This window comes from Chiloscyllium punctatum, chromosome 13 (genome assembly GCF_047496795.1).
Source record: "Chiloscyllium punctatum isolate Juve2018m chromosome 13, sChiPun1.3, whole genome shotgun sequence".
Lineage (NCBI taxonomy): Eukaryota > Metazoa > Chordata > Chondrichthyes > Orectolobiformes > Hemiscylliidae > Chiloscyllium > Chiloscyllium punctatum.
In genome coordinates, this window is record NC_092751.1 from 102,407,634 (window position 1) to 102,424,000 (window position 16,367).

The 16,367-nt window shown below is 44.8% G+C and overlaps 1 protein-coding gene across 4 annotated transcripts in view; it reads right to left on the bottom strand.

Annotated features, from left to right (window-relative positions):
* The window catches only part of ret (ret proto-oncogene receptor tyrosine kinase), a 130,306-nt gene that overhangs the window by 27,106 nt on the left and 86,833 nt on the right, over window positions 1–16,367 (bottom strand). For all 4 annotated transcript variants that reach the window (XM_072583493.1, XM_072583490.1, XM_072583491.1 and 1 more), the window contains exons 10-13: window positions 11,431–11,550; window positions 9,852–10,108; window positions 8,789–8,936; window positions 3,618–3,725 (exon numbers count right to left, since the gene is read on the bottom strand). In XM_072583493.1, the coding sequence (XP_072439594.1) occupies window positions 3,618–3,725; window positions 8,789–8,936; window positions 9,852–10,108; window positions 11,431–11,550 (633 nt within the window). The remainder of the gene's footprint in view (window positions 1–3,617; window positions 3,726–8,788; window positions 8,937–9,851; window positions 10,109–11,430; window positions 11,551–16,367) is intronic.

Consider the following 16,367-nt stretch of genomic DNA (forward strand, 5'->3'; position numbering starts at 1 on the left):
AGTTTGCACATTCTCCCCGTATCTGCATAGGTTTCCTTCCACAGTCCAAAGATGTGCAAATTAGGTGGATTGACAATGCTAAATTGCCCATAGTGTCCAGGGATATGTATGTTAGGTGAGTTAGCCATGGGCAATGCAGGGTTACAGAATAGGGGGGTGGGTCTGGGTGGGATGCTCTTCAGAGGGTCACTGTAGACTCAATGGGCCAAATCGCCTGTTTCCACACTGTTGGGGTTCTATTCTATTCTAGTCTGCATTTGGTCTCCCCAGGAGACTGCATTGTGAGTAACTGCATTGGCCCCATCTCAATCTTGTTTTCATTTGATTCAGTCTCAATCAGGTGCCAACAGGTAGGCATGTCCACATCTTCTGAAAACCCATTGGAAATTGTCAGCGAAGGAATCTAAAACAATGCGACAGTCCTTTGGAAACTGGACTTAATGAGGGATAGAAGGTAGCTCCAGTTCCCGGAGAATGGGCATTTGAAAAATAGAAGTAAATGCTATCAAGGAACTCACTTGCTGTTAAGAATTCCCCATTTCATCTACTCCTATTGATCCTTACCTTGTGCACAGCAGTAAATTGTCATTAACCTGCTCACCTTAACCTGCAGATACAATATAGCTTAATCGACATTGAAAGCAAAAGCCAAGTTTATTACACAGCTGACAGTTTGACATCTGTAACATAGCAATAAATTCCTGTGGATGATCCAATTTATCCATTTCCCTCAGCATCACATGCTACTTTCTATGTAATGGGGAGGATAAACTACCTAGAGAAGTGACGAGGTGGCTGCTCTATGAAAGTATAGCTAGCATCACTAACGGGTCATGCGGAGAACACTGTGTTATCCAGGGTTGCTGTGAATGTATTTGCTGTTATTTGCATTTGTGTTAGAATAAACCTCTCCATTCCTGGATGGACTAATTCTATTTCTCCCCCCCTGCTAGCCCATCATTTCCAGGTGAGAATTTCTGAAGTGGCAGTAGCGAGTAATACCTGAAGAGAATTCCTGCCCCAGGTATACTCGTAAACTGGACCATCCCCAATGGATAATGAAGTCAAAGTTGCCAAGTATTTACAGAGTAGAAAAGCCATTTCCCCCTTGTTAGTGATTATGTTTCATATTGAACCTTCTTCTTTATCTGAACCACCAATGTTACTTCTAATGTTGGGGACAGAGTAGCCTTGAGGTAATTCCTGTCTACAGGAATAGTGCCAGAAGACTGGAGGATAGCAAATGTTGTTCCCTTGTTCAAATAGGGGAGTAGAGACAATCCTGGTAATTGTAGACCAGTGAGCCTTACTTCAGTTGTGGGTAATGTATTGGAAAAGGTTATAAGAAAGAGAATTTATAATTATCTTGATAGAAATAATTAGGGATAGTCAACATGGTTTCGTGAAGGGTAGGTCATGCCTCATAAACCTCATTGAGTTCTTTGAGAAGATGAACAAACAGGTAGATGAGGGTAAAGCCATTGATGTGGTGTATATGGATTTCAGTAAGGCATTTGATAAGGTTCTCCACAGTAGGCTACTGTAAAAAGTACGGAGGCATGGGATTGAGGGTGATTTAGCGATTTGGATCAGAAATTGACTAGCTGAAAGAAGACAGAGGGTGGTGGTTGATGGGAAAGCACATCCTGGAGTTCAGTTACTGGTGGTATACTGCAAGGATCTGTTTTGGGTCCACTCCTGTTTGTCATTTTTATAAACGACCTGGATGAGGGTGTAGAAGGATGGGTTAGTAATTTTGCGGACAATGTTAAGATTGGTACAGTCGTGGATAGTGCCGAAGGATGTTGTCGGTTACAGAGGGACATAGATAAGCTGCAGAGCTGGGCTGAGAGGTGGGAGATGGAATTTAATACAGAAACATGTGAGGTGATTCACTTTGGAAGGAGCAACAGGAATGCAGAGTACTGAGCGAATGGTAGTGTAGATGAGCAGAGAGATCTTGGTGTCCATGTACATAGATCCCTCAAAGTTGCCACCCAGGTTGTTAGGGCTGTTAAGAAGGTGTATGGTGTGTTAGCTTTCACTAGTAGAAGGATCTAGTATTGGAACCATGAGGTCATGCTGCAGCTGTACAAAACTCTGGTGTGGCCACTTTTGGAGTACTGCGTGCAGTTCTGGTCACTGCATTATAGGAAGGATGTGGAAGCTTTGGAAAGGGCTCAGAGGAGATATACTAGGATGTTGCCTGGTATGGAGGAGGGAAGGTCTTACAAAAAAAGACTGTGGGACTTGAGGCCGTTACCACTCGAAAAAGGTTGAGAGGTGACTTAATTGAGACATATCAGATAAATCAGAGAATTAGTTCAAGTGGACAGTGAGAAATTCTTTTCCGAGGATGGTGTTGGCTAGCATAAGGGGGCATAACTTTAAATTGAAGGATGATAGATATAGAACAGATGTCAGAGGTAGTTTCTTTACTCAGAGACTGGTAGGGGCGTGGAACGCATTGCCTGTAACAGTTACAGAACGTTTTATGGGCATTTAAATGGTCATTGGATCGGCATATGGACAAGAATGGAATCGTGTAGGTTAGATGGGTTTCAGATTGGTTTCACAGGGCGGTGCAACATTGGGGGCCGAAGGGCATGTACTGCACGGTAATGTTCTACATTCTATGTTCTAATGTCATGGGCTGAATAATCCAGCAGTTGAGAGTGCGATGCTGGAAAAGCACAGCAGGTCAGACAGCATCTGAGGAGCAGGAGAAACAATGTTTTGGGCAAGAGCCTTCATCAGGACATCAGGATTCCTGCTCCTCAGATGCTGCCTGACCTGCTGTGCTTTTCCAGCATCCCACTCTCGACTCTGATCTTCAGCATCTGCAGTCCTCACTTTCTCCTAATAATCCTGCAGCCCAGGTGAATGATTTGGAGATATGAGTTCAAATCCCACTATAGCTGGTGAAATCTAAACTGGCAATATGGATTTTGTTTTAATAACATTTATGACACACTTCTGGAGCAGGCGGGTTTGGACTTGGCCTATCTGGCTCAGAGGTAGGGACACTACCACTGCACTACAAGCATCCCCTAAAATTAGAAATATAAAGTTAGTCTCAGTAATGTTGATTACAACAATCAATGTTCAAAGCCTACCAGGTTCTCTGGTGTCTTTTAGGGAAGAAAATCTGTCATCCTTATCTCATCTGAACTATATGTGACTCTAGACCCACCAGCAATGTGGGTGAGTCTCAAGTGCTCTCTGAAATAACTTGAGAAAATCAATACATTCAAGGACAATTCAGGATGTTAACAAATGCTGGCCCACATCCCACGAAGGAAGGAGAAAATGCTTTCTCCATTATGCGCTGATTTAGTTTCACCTTGAATGCATTGATGCGGCTGGTCTCAAATTCCCCTTTCATTGCTAATTCACATTCTAACCACTCTTTGGTTAAAGAAAGAGATCCTGTGTTCTCTCTTGGATTTATTAGTGACTATTTACATTTCTAGTCTCACCCAAAACGTTTTCCTCACATCTAATCCATCTTGGCCTTTAAACTAACTGGTTTCGTATCTTTGTGAAACTAAAATAATCTGTTCACTAGTATAAATAAAGTTATCACTAATATCACCCTGTATCCGATGTTCTCTTACCATCTTGACAGCAGGCTCCATACAGCTTGATAATATGGGGGTGACTGACTTGTTTCAGCAGATTGAACTCTGATAAGAGGTCCCGTAGCTCACTCTGAGACGCATTTTCTGCCAGACACCAAAACAGAAGGTAGATTTAGTGCGGAGGCAATCACTGTTAGACTTCACACCAGTATGTATCATAGAAACAGCAACTCAAGTATATATATCAAAAAGAAAGATGAAGTGCTTCACAAAGATCCAAACAAAACAGAATTAAAAAGTATCCTGAGGACAGGATAGTTACCACTGTCCCTTCAGGACTTGGTATCAAACAAAAAGCGAGGAATTCTTTGGAAATTGGGATTTCATTCCCTCTTCCTCCAATCTAAAGGGACAGATGCTCTTCACCCCTTGGCTCCCCAGTTAAAAACTAGGCAGAGGGAAATTCAGAGTCTAGATTAGAGTGGTGCTGGAAAAGCACAGCAGGTCAGGCAGCCTCTGAGGAGCAGGAAAATCAACATTTCGGGCAAAAGCCCTTCGTCAGGAATTAGCTGAACGGCTTTTGCCCGAAACGTCAATCTTCCTGCTCCTCGGATGCTGTGCTTTTCCGGTACCACTCTAATCTAGACGCTGATCTCCAGCATCTGCAGTACCCACTTTCGCTGAGAGGGAAATTCAGGCTGAGTTTACCAGCTGTCAGTTGGAATGGCCCATAAAATAGCAGAGAACCAGATCAGGATTGTTCCTGACACTGCCTGGGTGAGATCTGACAGACTGCTCCAGAGGTGGGCTGGAGACAGAAAAACTGCAGTTGCTGGAATCCAAAATAGACAAGCAGGAGGCTGGAAGAACACAGCTAGCCAGGCAGCATCAGGAGGTGAAGAAGTCAACGTTTCGCGTGTAACCCGTCTTCAGGACTGGGGCTAGGGTTAGGGGGTGCTGCAGATAAAGGGAGTGGCTGGGGCAGAGTGGTGAAGTGGAGATAGATGAAGACAGGTAGATGGTACGACCTGGTTGTTCAATGGGAGGAATGAATCTGGTTGGTGACAGGGAACAGTGGAAGACGAGGGAGGGACTGGGGATTGGAAGGGAGGTTATTTGAAATTGCTGGTCCAGTTTGTTATAACTCAGACCCGAGTTTTTTTTAAATTCATTTGTGGAACTTAGGCGTCGCTGGCTGGCCAGCATTGATAGCCCATCCTTATTTGCCCTTGAGAAGGTGCAGTCCACTTGCTGTGGGTGCCAGTTTGGAGGGATTTCCAAGATATTGATCCAACGACTGTGAAGGAATGGTGGTATATTTGCAAGTCAGGGTGGTAAGTGCCTTGAAGGGGATCGTGCAGGTGGTGGTGTTCCAGGAGCCTGCTACTCTTGTGCTTCTAGATGGAAGTGGTTATGGGTTTGGAAGGTACTGTCTAAGGATCTTTGGTGAATTTCTGCAGTGCATCTTGTAGATAGTACACACAGCTGTACCCACTTTCGCCTGGTGGTGAAGGGATTGAATGTTTGTAGATGTGGTGCCAATCAAATGGGTTGCTTTGATCTGGATGGTGTCAAGCTTCTTGAGTTGTTGGAGCTGTACCCACTCAGGCAAATGGGGAATATTCCATCACACTCCTGGCTTGTGCACTATAGATGGTGGATAGACTTTGGGGTGTCAGGAGGTGAGTTACTCGCCGCAGTATCCCTTGTCTCTGAGCTGCTCATGTAGTCACTATGTTTATGTGGTGAGTCCAGTTGAGTTTCTGGTCAGTGGTAACCCCAAGGATGTTGACAGTGGGGGATTCAGTGATGGTAATACCATTGAATGTCAAGGGGCGGTAGTTAGAGTACCTCTTATTGGTGATGGTCATTGTCTGGCATTTGTGTGGCGCAAATGTTACTTGCCACTTGTCGGCCCAAGCCTGGATTTATCCAGATCTTGTTGCATTTGAGCATGGACTGCTTCAGTATCTGAGGGGTCACGAATGGTGCTGAACGCTGTGCAATTATCCGTAAACTTTCCCACTTCTGACCTTATGACAGAGGGAACGTCATTGATGAAGCAGCTGAAGATTTTTGGCCTAGGACACTACCCTGAGGGACTCTTGTAGAGATGTCCTGGAGCTGAGATGACTAACCCTCCACAACCACAACCACCTTCCTTTGTGCCAAATATGACTCTAACCAGCAGTGTTTGCCCCCGATACCCATTGATTCCAGTTTTGCCAGAGCTCCTTGATGCACACTTGGTCAAATGCGGCCTTGATGTCAAGGGCTGTCACTCTCATCTCCCCTCTGGAATTCAGTTCTTTTGTCCATGTTTGACCCAAGGCTGTAATGAGATCAGGAGCTGAGTGACCCTCGTGAAACCCCAACTGAGCGTCACTGAGCAGGTTGTTGCTGAGCAGGTGCTGCTTGATGGCACTGTTGATGACCCCTTCCATCACTTTACTGATGAGGGAGAGTAGACTGATTGGGCGGCAATTGGCTGCATTGGATTTGTCCTGCCTTTTGTATACAGGGCATACCTGGACAATTTTCCACACTGTCAGGTAGATGCCAGTGTTATAACTGTACTGGAACAGCTTCGCTAGGGGAGCTGCAAGTTCTGGAGCACAGGACTTCAGTACTATTGCCAGATTGTTATCAGGGCCCATTGCCTTTGCAGTATCCAGTGGCTGGAGACTGGTATCTGTGATGCTGGGGACCACTGGAGGAGCCCGAGATGGATCATCCACTCGGCACTTCTGACTGAAGATTGTCGCAAATGCATCAGCCTTATCCTTTGCACTGATGTGCTGGGCTCCTCCAGCATTAGGGATGGGGATATTTGCGGAATCTCTTCCTCCAGTAAGTTGTTTACTTGTCCACTACCATTCACGACTGGGTGTGGAAGGACTACAGAGCTTAGATCTGATCCGTTGGTTGTGAGATTGCTTAGCTCTGTCTATCACTTGCTGTTTATGCCGTTTGGCACGCAAGTAGTCCTGTTTGGTAGCTCCACCAGGTTGACACCTCATTTTTAGGTACGCCTCTTGGCATGCCCTCCTGCACTCTCCATTGAACCAGGGTTGATCCCCTGGCTTGATGGTAATGGCTGAGTGAGGGATCTGCCAGGCCATGAGGTTGCAGATTGTGCTGGAGTACAGTTCTGCTGCTGTTGATGGCTCACAGAGTCTCATGGATGCCCAGTCTTGAGCTACTAGATCGATTCAAAGTCGGTCCCATTTAGCATGGTGATATTGCCACACAACACAATGGAGGTTATTCTCAAATGTGAAGGCGGGACTTTGTCTCCACAAGGACAGTGCGGTGGTCACTTTTACTGACACTGTCATGGACTGATGCTACTGCAGCCGGCTGATTAGTAAAGATGAGGTCAAGGATGTTTTTTCCTTTTGTTGGTTCCTTCACCACCTGCCGCAGACAAAGTCTAATAGTTATATCTTTTAGGAACCAATGCTGCTGCTGAGCCACTCCTGGTGGTGGTGGTAGTACCCACCCAGAGTAAGTTTTGCACCCTTGCCACCCTCAGCGCTTCGTCCAAGTATTGTTCAACATGGAGGAGTACTGATTCATCAGCCGAAGGAGGTCAGTACGTAGTAACCAGTAAGAGATTTCCTTGCCCATGTTTAACCTGAAGCCATGAGATTTCACAGGGTCTGGAGTCGATGTCAAGGACTCCTAGGGCAACTCCCTCCAAACTGTATCCTACTGTGCCACCACCTCTGCTGGGTCTGTCCTGCGGGAGGGACAGGATGTATCCGGGGATGATAATGGTGGTGTCTGGGGCATTATCTGTAAGGTATGATTCCGTAAGGGTGACTAAGTTAGGCTGTTGCTTGATTAGTCTGTGAGACAGCTCTCCCAATTTTGGCACTAGCCCCCAGATGTTGGTAAGGAGGTCTTTGCATGGTCGACAGGGTTGTTTGTGTTTTTGCCGTTGTCTTTTCCGATTCCAGGGTTGATGCCAGGTGGTCCGTCAGGTTTCATTTCTTTGCTGTGACTTTCTAGTGATTGATACAACTGAGAGGCTTGCCAGGCCATTTCAAAGGGCAGTTCAGAGTCAACCACATTGCTGTGGTTCTGGAGTCACATGTAGGCCAGACCAGGTAAGGATGGCAGATTTCCTTCCCGAAAGAACGTTAGTGAGCCAGACGGATTTTTTTTCTGACAATTGACAGTGTTTCATGGTCAACATTAAGTCGACTCTTAATTCCAGATTTTTTTCTTATTGAATTCAAATTCCACCATCTGCTGAATTGGAGACCATTAAGCAGGGTTCGCTGATGGAGATTCAGATGCCCATTTTGTGGACAAGTAGCCGGCTCTCCCGTGTGGCTATCCTCCCTGTGGCAGCTCAGGAAGCCACTGGTGGCCCAAAGAGGAAACTGTGAGGAGGGAAGGTAGCCCATCCCACATCGCCAACAGCTCCTGCACTTCACCTCTAACTCCCTGGGGTCTTCCAACTGCTCCAGCAGTGCCCACCTCTCCCATTGATGCTGCAGGCATGTGCTGGCTCTCTGACTGGACCTGGCAGCCTGCATGCCATCCTTGATGAGACAGCAGGTCCTCTGCCTCAGAAGGCTGTCCATGTTAACATTGCCCAACCAGTCCCAGTACTGACAGCTGACCTACTATCATTGTGACAACCCTGGGTAAACTTTGACCTTTGGTCTCTCTGACCCATTGCAGTACGAGGAGGTGAGATAAGGAAAATAGGTTTTTAAGCAGAAAACTATTATGAGTTGACTTTTCAAGGTTCAGACTCAATAGTAATATTCAGAAGACATGTAGTTTGACAAATACTTGCAGAGAGAAAAAAAGTTGCAAGGTTATGGGGAAAAACTGGGACTAATTTGACCGTTCTTTTAAAGAGCTATCACAGATATGTTGGATTGAATGGCTTCCTTCTGCCCTGAGTCGATACTTGTCCTGCTGGCCTTCCCAAAGAAATGTCCTTCAGATATGTGAACACATACTGACAGCTGCTGTTGGTCAGGATGTTGAATGTGCTGACCCCAGATCTGTGGGTGAGTTTACTCAATAAGGTCGAAGTTGGGGCACAGTGCTTTGAGTCAAGGCAGTCTCGATTTCGTCAAGGTTCCCTAACCATAGAACTCTGTCTTAAATCTTAAAGTGGGAACCGCTGACTACATGGATGTGAGCAACACTTGCATGTCACAGTAACACTTCGAAGATCGTACCTTTCAACATCTTGACCGCCACAGTGGTGTAGCCTGCTTTGCCCTTGAGCCTGAATGCTGTCGCCTTCACCACTTTCCCAAATTCTCCTTCCCCAAGGGTCTTACCCAGGACCAGGTTCTTCCTCGGAAATTCCCACTTGGGATCCTCCTGTCAGGAACAAAGGATATTGCACACTTTATAAATGGAGGAACACTTGATAAGGCCGAGTAATACATGACAGCCCAAACACTTGGCTTACACGCATTAATTTTAAGAAGCTAATTAGTACTTCATCACCCATGTAGAGGTCAGTTAGCTCCATTAGTTGGACGGTTGGTTTGTGACATCAGGTTTAATTCCCACACAATTCCATGAAGGATTCTCCTTTTCAATTTGTCTCCTCGCCTGAGGTACAGTGACCCTCAGATTAAACAACCACCAATCGCCTCTCTCTAATGAAAGAGTGGGGCGATGGTGACCTTACTTTTTATGTGAACAATTCATTCTCAAGTAAATCCTTTGACCAAATGTTGTCTCTGAAAATGATGTCTGTGTTGAAATGATCTCTTGTATGGAAATGTGGGATTGTATAGAAATTACAGGCAGAATACAAATCACGGGAGGTCTTGTGGTGCATTGGGAAGCCTTGCTTCTGAGCCAGATGCTCCAGTTACGGGACCCACTCCTTTTTATTCTTAAACTACAGTAGAATCCAGTATCCACAGATTCGGTTTCCATGGTTTCAGTTATCTACGGTTTACCGCGGCCCAAAAACATTCCAGAAATAATTCCAGGGGGCTGCCGGGGTAGGTAAATTTCCCACTTAAATGAATGGGTTCGCTAGTATCCACGGTTTCAGGCATTCGCAATAAGTCTTGGAATGTAGCACTCATGGATATGGGGGTACACCTGTATTCAAAATGGTGCCAGATTATGGCGACCATTCAATCTTTCACTGTATTGTTCACTTAAAAATGCAAGTGACAAAAAAAAAGGATTGTTATTAATGATCAAAATGAAAAGGGTGAAATTTTGTGCAAACTCTTCCTCATAAAACAAGGCTGCAGTACAAGTGGCACTCACTGGTATCTTGAAGGAATCCACTGCCACTTGATTTTCCATTGAATCCATGGAAGGTCTCCGAATGTTGTTTGAGGAGTAGCTGATGGGATAGGTCTGAGCTGGCCTTCTGAAGGTCATTTCCGCTGAGGCGATAGGAGGCTTGGGAGCGTTCTTGTGGTACCGGTGGATGAAATAGGAAGACAGCAGCACAGACAGGATAAAGGATAGCAACACTGCAGCTGCAATGATGGTTTTACACAGATCATCACAAACCAGCTCTGTGAATGAAATCAAACAGACAACATCATGACCTTTCCAATGAATGGACACCCACTTTAACATGGCTCATTAGTTTGGAGATAATTTGATTTGATTTGATTTATTATTGTCAAATGTACCTAAGTACAGGGAAAATTTTTGTTTTGCGTGCAATACAGGCAGATCATACCATACAAAGTGCATCAGGGTAATAGAACAGAGCGAGGAACACAATGTTACAGATGCAGAGAAGGTGCACAAACAGCGAGATCAACATTAAATTTAAAATTTGAGATGTCCATTCGGAAGTCTAATAATGGTGGGGAAGAAGCTGGTCTTGAATCTATTCATATATGTATACAAACTTTAATATATTATACAAACTTAAATTATTTCTCTCTGATAATTATTCAGCCCTTGAAGGAATACATTCTATCTCTCTTGGATCTTTGTCAAAGCCTTTGAAATAAAATAGCCTAAGACAAATTGGGAACCAGGCTGACCCCTCAGTAAATGTTCTCTCTAAGCTGAAAGCCAGACAGCTAAAATTAAATTCTAAAGAAGTGTCACTGGACCCAAAACGTTAACTCTGCTTTCTCTCCATAGATGGTGTTGAGTTTTTTTCCAACAATTTCTGAGTTTGTTTCTCTCTAAGTTTGTGTGGGGGTGCAGCTGCTCAGAGGTTCCGCACATGTGGAAGGGTGACTTGATAAAATCATGAGGGGCATGGATGGGGAAAATAGTCAAGATGTGTTCACCAGGGTGGGGGGGGGGTTGTCCAAAATTAGAAAGTACAGGCTTAAGATGAGGGGAAAGATTTAAAAGAGACCTAAGGGGCTACTTTTTCATGCAGAGAGTGGTGCTTGTATGGAATGGACTGCCAGAGAAAGTGGTGGAGGCTGGTACAATTACAACATTTAAAACACACCTGGATGGAAAATGAATAGGAAGGGTTTAGACGGAGATGGGCCAAATGCTGGCAAATGGGACTAGATTAATTTAGGATATCTGGTCGGCATGGATGAGTTGGACTGAAGGTCTGTTTCCGTGCAGGTCTATGACTCAGTGCTGATCGGCGTGTTGATGCATTGGTGCACAGTTCTAGAAGCTGCTGCCACCCACGGAACTCACAGGTCCACCAAGCCTAAAGACCAATGACAGGAAATGTAGAACATAGAGTACAGTACTCAGGGAGCACTGGATTGCTGGGGCTGCCATTTTTCAATGTAAGATGGTAAATAGTTGACTTGTTTTACCTCAGATTTGACATATCAATGATAATGAGTCAAAAGGGTAGCATCTGCATCAAATGCCAAGAAAAAGATTCTAGTAATTAACCTACCAACAACATCATCCTTTTGGCAAACACATTTGTTATCAGAATAGCAGACGCAGGTTCCGAAACCTCCTTTAATTCCTCCCAGCTCTCCAGGTTCAAATCCGCCAACAACCTTGTCCCATTCTACATCAGGTAGATGAAAGACAGCATGTGAGACAGGTGCAATCACTGAATTGTATTGGTGTAAAAGAAGGCCATTTGGCCCACCTTGTCTGCACTGGTTCTGGTGTGTGTTAATGAGTTCAACTTAAATGTAGAGGGTGGAATCAAGACGTTTGCAGATGACACGGAAATTGTGGCATTGTACATAACATGGATTGCTGCAAACTGCAGGAGTATATCAGTGGACTGAAGAGGTAGGCAGAGCAGTATCAAATGGAATTTGATGCAGAAGTTATAGGCCAGTGAGCCTACTTCGGTTATGGGTAAGGTGTCAGATAAGGCTATAAGAGATAGGATTTATAATCATCTAGAAAGGAATAATTTGAATATGGAAAGTCAATATGGTTTTGTGGAGGGTAGGTTGTGCCTAACTAACCTTATTGAGTTTTTCGAGACGGTGACAAAACAGGTGGATGAAGATAAAGCGGTTGATGTGATGTATATGGACTTCAGTAAGGCGTTTGATAAGGTTCCACACCGTAGGCTATTGCACAAAATACAGAGTTTCGGGATTAAAGGTGATTTAGCGAATTGGATCAGAAAATGGCTGGCTGAAAGAAGTCAGAGGGTGGTGGTTCATGGGAAATGTTCATCCTGGAACTCAGTTACCAGTGGTGTGCTGGAAGGATCTGTTTTGGGGCCACTGTCATTAGTCTTTTTTATAAATGATCTGGATGCGGATGTAGAAGGATGGGTTAGTAAATTTGTGGATGACACTAAGAAAGGCAGAGTTGTGGATAGTGCCAAAGGATGTTGTGGGTTACAGAGGAATGTAGATAAGATGCAGAGCTGGGCTGAGAATTGGCAAATGGAGTTTAACGCAGAAAAGTGTGAGGTAGTTTACTTCGGAAGAAATAACAAGAATGAGGAGTACTGGGCTAATGGTAAAATTCTTGGCAGTGGAGATGAACAGAGATCTTGGTGTCCAGGTACATAAATATCTGAACGTTGCCACATAGGTTGTTAAGAAGGCACATGGTGTGTTGGTGTTTATTGGTAGAGAGATTGAGTTTTGGAGCCACAATGTCATGCTTCAGCTGTACAAGACACTGGTAAGGCCGCACCTGGAGTATTGCATACAATTCTGGTCACCACATTATAGAAAGGATGTGGAAGCTTTGGGGATGTTCAGAGGTGATTAACTCGGACGTTGCCTGTAATGGAAGGAAGGTTTTATGAGGAAAGGCTGAGGGAGCTGAGGCTGTTTTCACTGGAGAGAAGAAGGTTGAGAAGTGACAATCAAGACGTATAAGATATTCAGAGGGTAGATAGGGTGGTCAGTGAGAGCTTTTATTCCTTGGATGGTGAAGGCTAACATGAGGGGACATAGCTTTAAATTGAGGTGGGATAGATTTAGGACGGATATCAGGGGTAGTTTCTTTACTCAGAGAGTAGTAGGGGCGTGGAATTTCCTGCCTGCAACTGTAATAGACTCACCAAAGTTACGGGCATTTAAATGGGTATTGGACATACATAAGGATAATAATGGAACAGTGTACATGTGCATCAGATTAATTTCACAGTTTGGCGCAATATCGAGGGCTGAAGGGCCTGTACTGCGCTGTAACGTTCTATGTTCTATATTCTCAATGTGTGACGTTGTGCACTTTGGGAAAGATAACAGAGCAAGTGATTACACTGTGAATGGAAAGTATTGACAATCAGAGGGACTTTGATATGTCCCTTTCCCATCGGTGAGGCAATGGTCTAGTGATACTATTGCTGGACTATTAATCCGGAGACCCAGGTAATGTTGTGGGATCACAGGTTCAAATCGTGCCATGATAGAGGGTGGGATTTGAATTCAATGAATATCTGGATTTAAGAGTCTAATGATAAATCCATTGTTGATGAGAAACCAATCTGGTTCACTAATGACCTTTACGAAAGGAAATCTGCTATTCTTACCTGGTCTGGCCTACATGTAACTCAAGCCTCACAGCAATGTGGTTGACTCTTAACTGCCCTCTGGGCAATTCGGGATGGACAATAAATCCTGGCCTCATCAGTGATGCCTCACCCATGAATGAATACCAAAGAATGTATATTTATGGGTTCCCTGACAATGGCAGGGCAGGTCAGCAAGATGATTGAGAAGGGTCATGGCATGTAGGTCGTTCTGCTATAACGCGAGTTTCATTAATGTAAATTCGCTATTGGGGGCAGTGTTTCCATAGCGCGAACTTTTAAAGCGTGTGTTGGTTCTAGTGCGATACCAGCCCCATTAGTTTAAATGGTGCTGCTATTACACAATTTTCTTATAACACAGGATAGCATGAGAGTGGAACTACCACGCTACAGCAGAACTGACTGTACTGCGTTTATGAGTCAACTGCAGAGACTACCGGAACGGCGGGGCGGGGTGGGGGGCGGAGCAGAGGGAGGAGGGGGGTGGGAGTTGGGTATGCTGGAACTGTATAAAATGTTGGTTAGGTCTTAACTGGAATACTGCCTGCAGTTCTGGTCACCACACTAAAGGAAGGCTGTAATGACAGGGTATAGAGGAGATTTACCAGATGCTACCTAGGCTGGAGGGTCTAAACTATGAGGAAAGATTGGAGACACTGGAGTTTTTTACTCTGGAGTGGTGAAGGTTGAGAGGAATCTGAGAGAGAGGTATAAAATAAACAGTGGGGATAGGAAGGTACTTTGTACATTAGTGTTGGGGGTGTGGTCAAAACCGAGAAAGCCAAGATTTAAGGAAAGAGGTAGAATGCTAAGACATAAAGGATAATGGGAGTCGAAGGTGGTTATCTCCAGTTTGCTTCCAGTTCCTCGGGCTAGTGTGGCCAGAAACCGGGAGATAATGGACTTGAACGTGTGGTTGGGGAACTGGTGCAGGAAGCAAGGTTTCAAGTTCTTGGATCACTGGGGTATATTTTATGGTAACCATAAATTCTACAAGAGAGACGGCTTGCACCTTAATAGAACAGGGATCGGCATTCTGGCAGGCAGGTTTTCTGCTGCAACACCGCTATATTTAAACTAAGTAGCGGGGGGGAGGGGACAAGCTGGATGCTTAAAAAGGAAATTGAAGGGGTAGTTAGAACAAGAGAAGTCAAGAAAGACAACTGTATCAAGGAGGCAGAAAACTGGAAAAGGCATCATGCTGTAAAGTTGAGTGAAATAAGGGTTGAGGGGAAGGGTGAGAGCAGTAACAAATTAAAAATTCTATATATGAATGCACGAAGCATTAGACACAAGGTGGATGAGCTTGAGGCTCTTTTGGAAATTGGCAGATACGATATTGTGGGGATAACTGAGACGTGGCTTCATGGGGACAGGGCCTGGGAAATGAATATTCAAGGCTACACGTGTTATCGTAAGGATAGACTGACGGGCAGAGGGGGTGGGGTGGCCTTGTTGGTAAGGGAGGATATTCAGTCCCTTGCGCGGGCGGACCTAGAGTCAGGGGATGTAGAGTCAGTGTGGATAGAGCTTCGAAACACTAAGGGTAAAAAGACCCTCATGGGAGTCATCTACAGGCCCCCAAACAGTAGTCTGGATGTTGGAGGTAAGTTGAATCAGGAGCTGAAATTGGCTTGTCGCAAAGATGTTACTACAGTTGTTATGGGGGATTTTAACATGCAGGTAGACTGGGAGAATCAGGATGGTATCGGGCCTCAAGAAAGAGACTTTGTGGAGTGCCTCAGAGATGGATTTTTAGAGCAGCTGGTGCTGGAGCCGACCAGGGATAAGGCGATTCTGGATCTGGTATTGTGTAACAAACCAGAATTGATCAGTGACCTCGAAGTGAAGGAGCCATTGGGAAGTAGTGACCATAATACAATAAGCTTCAATCTGCAATTTGAGAGGGAGTGGGTACAATCTGAAGTGACAATATTTCAGTTGAATAAAGGGAAATATGGAGCTATGAGGGAGCAACTGGCCAAAGTTCAATGGTTCAATACCTTAGCAGGGATGACAGTGGAGGAACAATGGCGGATATTTCTGTGTATAATGCAGAAAATGCAGGATCAGTTCATTCCTAAAAGGAAGAAAGATCCCAGGAGGAGACATGGGCGGCCGTGGCTGACAAGGGAAGTAAAGAAACATATAAGGTTAAAAGAGAAAAAGTATAACTTAGCGAAGATAAGCGGGAAAACGGAGGACTGGGAAGCTTTTAAAGAACAACAGAGGATTAGTAAGAAGGAAATACGCAGAGAAAAAATGAGGTACGAAGGTAAACTGGCCAAGAATATAAAGGAGGATAGTAAAAGCTTTTTTAGGTATGTCCAAGGCAAAAAAATGGTTAGGACAAAAATTGGGCCCTTGAAGACAGAAGCAGGGGAATATATTACTGGGAACGAAGAAATGGCAGAGGAATTAAATGGGTACTTCAGATCTGTGTTCACTGGGGAAGACACAAGCAATCTCCCTGAGGTAACAATGGCTGAAGGACCTGAACTTAAGGGAATTTCTATTTGCCAGGATTTGGTGTTGAAGAGACTGTTAGGTCTGAAGGTTGATAAGTCTCCGGGACCTGATGGCCTGCATCCCAGGGTACTGAAGGAGGTGGCTCGGGAAATCATGGATGCGCTGGTGATTATTTTCCAGAGTTCAATAGAATCGGGGTCGGTTCCTGAGGATTGGAGGGCGGCTAATGTTGTGCCACTTTTTAAGAAGGGTGGGCGGGAGAAAGCAGGAAATTATAGACCAGTTAGTCTGACCTCAGTGGTGGGAAAGATGCTGGAGTCTATTATAAAGGATGAAATTACGGCACATCTGGATAATAGTAACAGGATAGGACAGAGTCAGCATGGATTTATGAAGGGGAA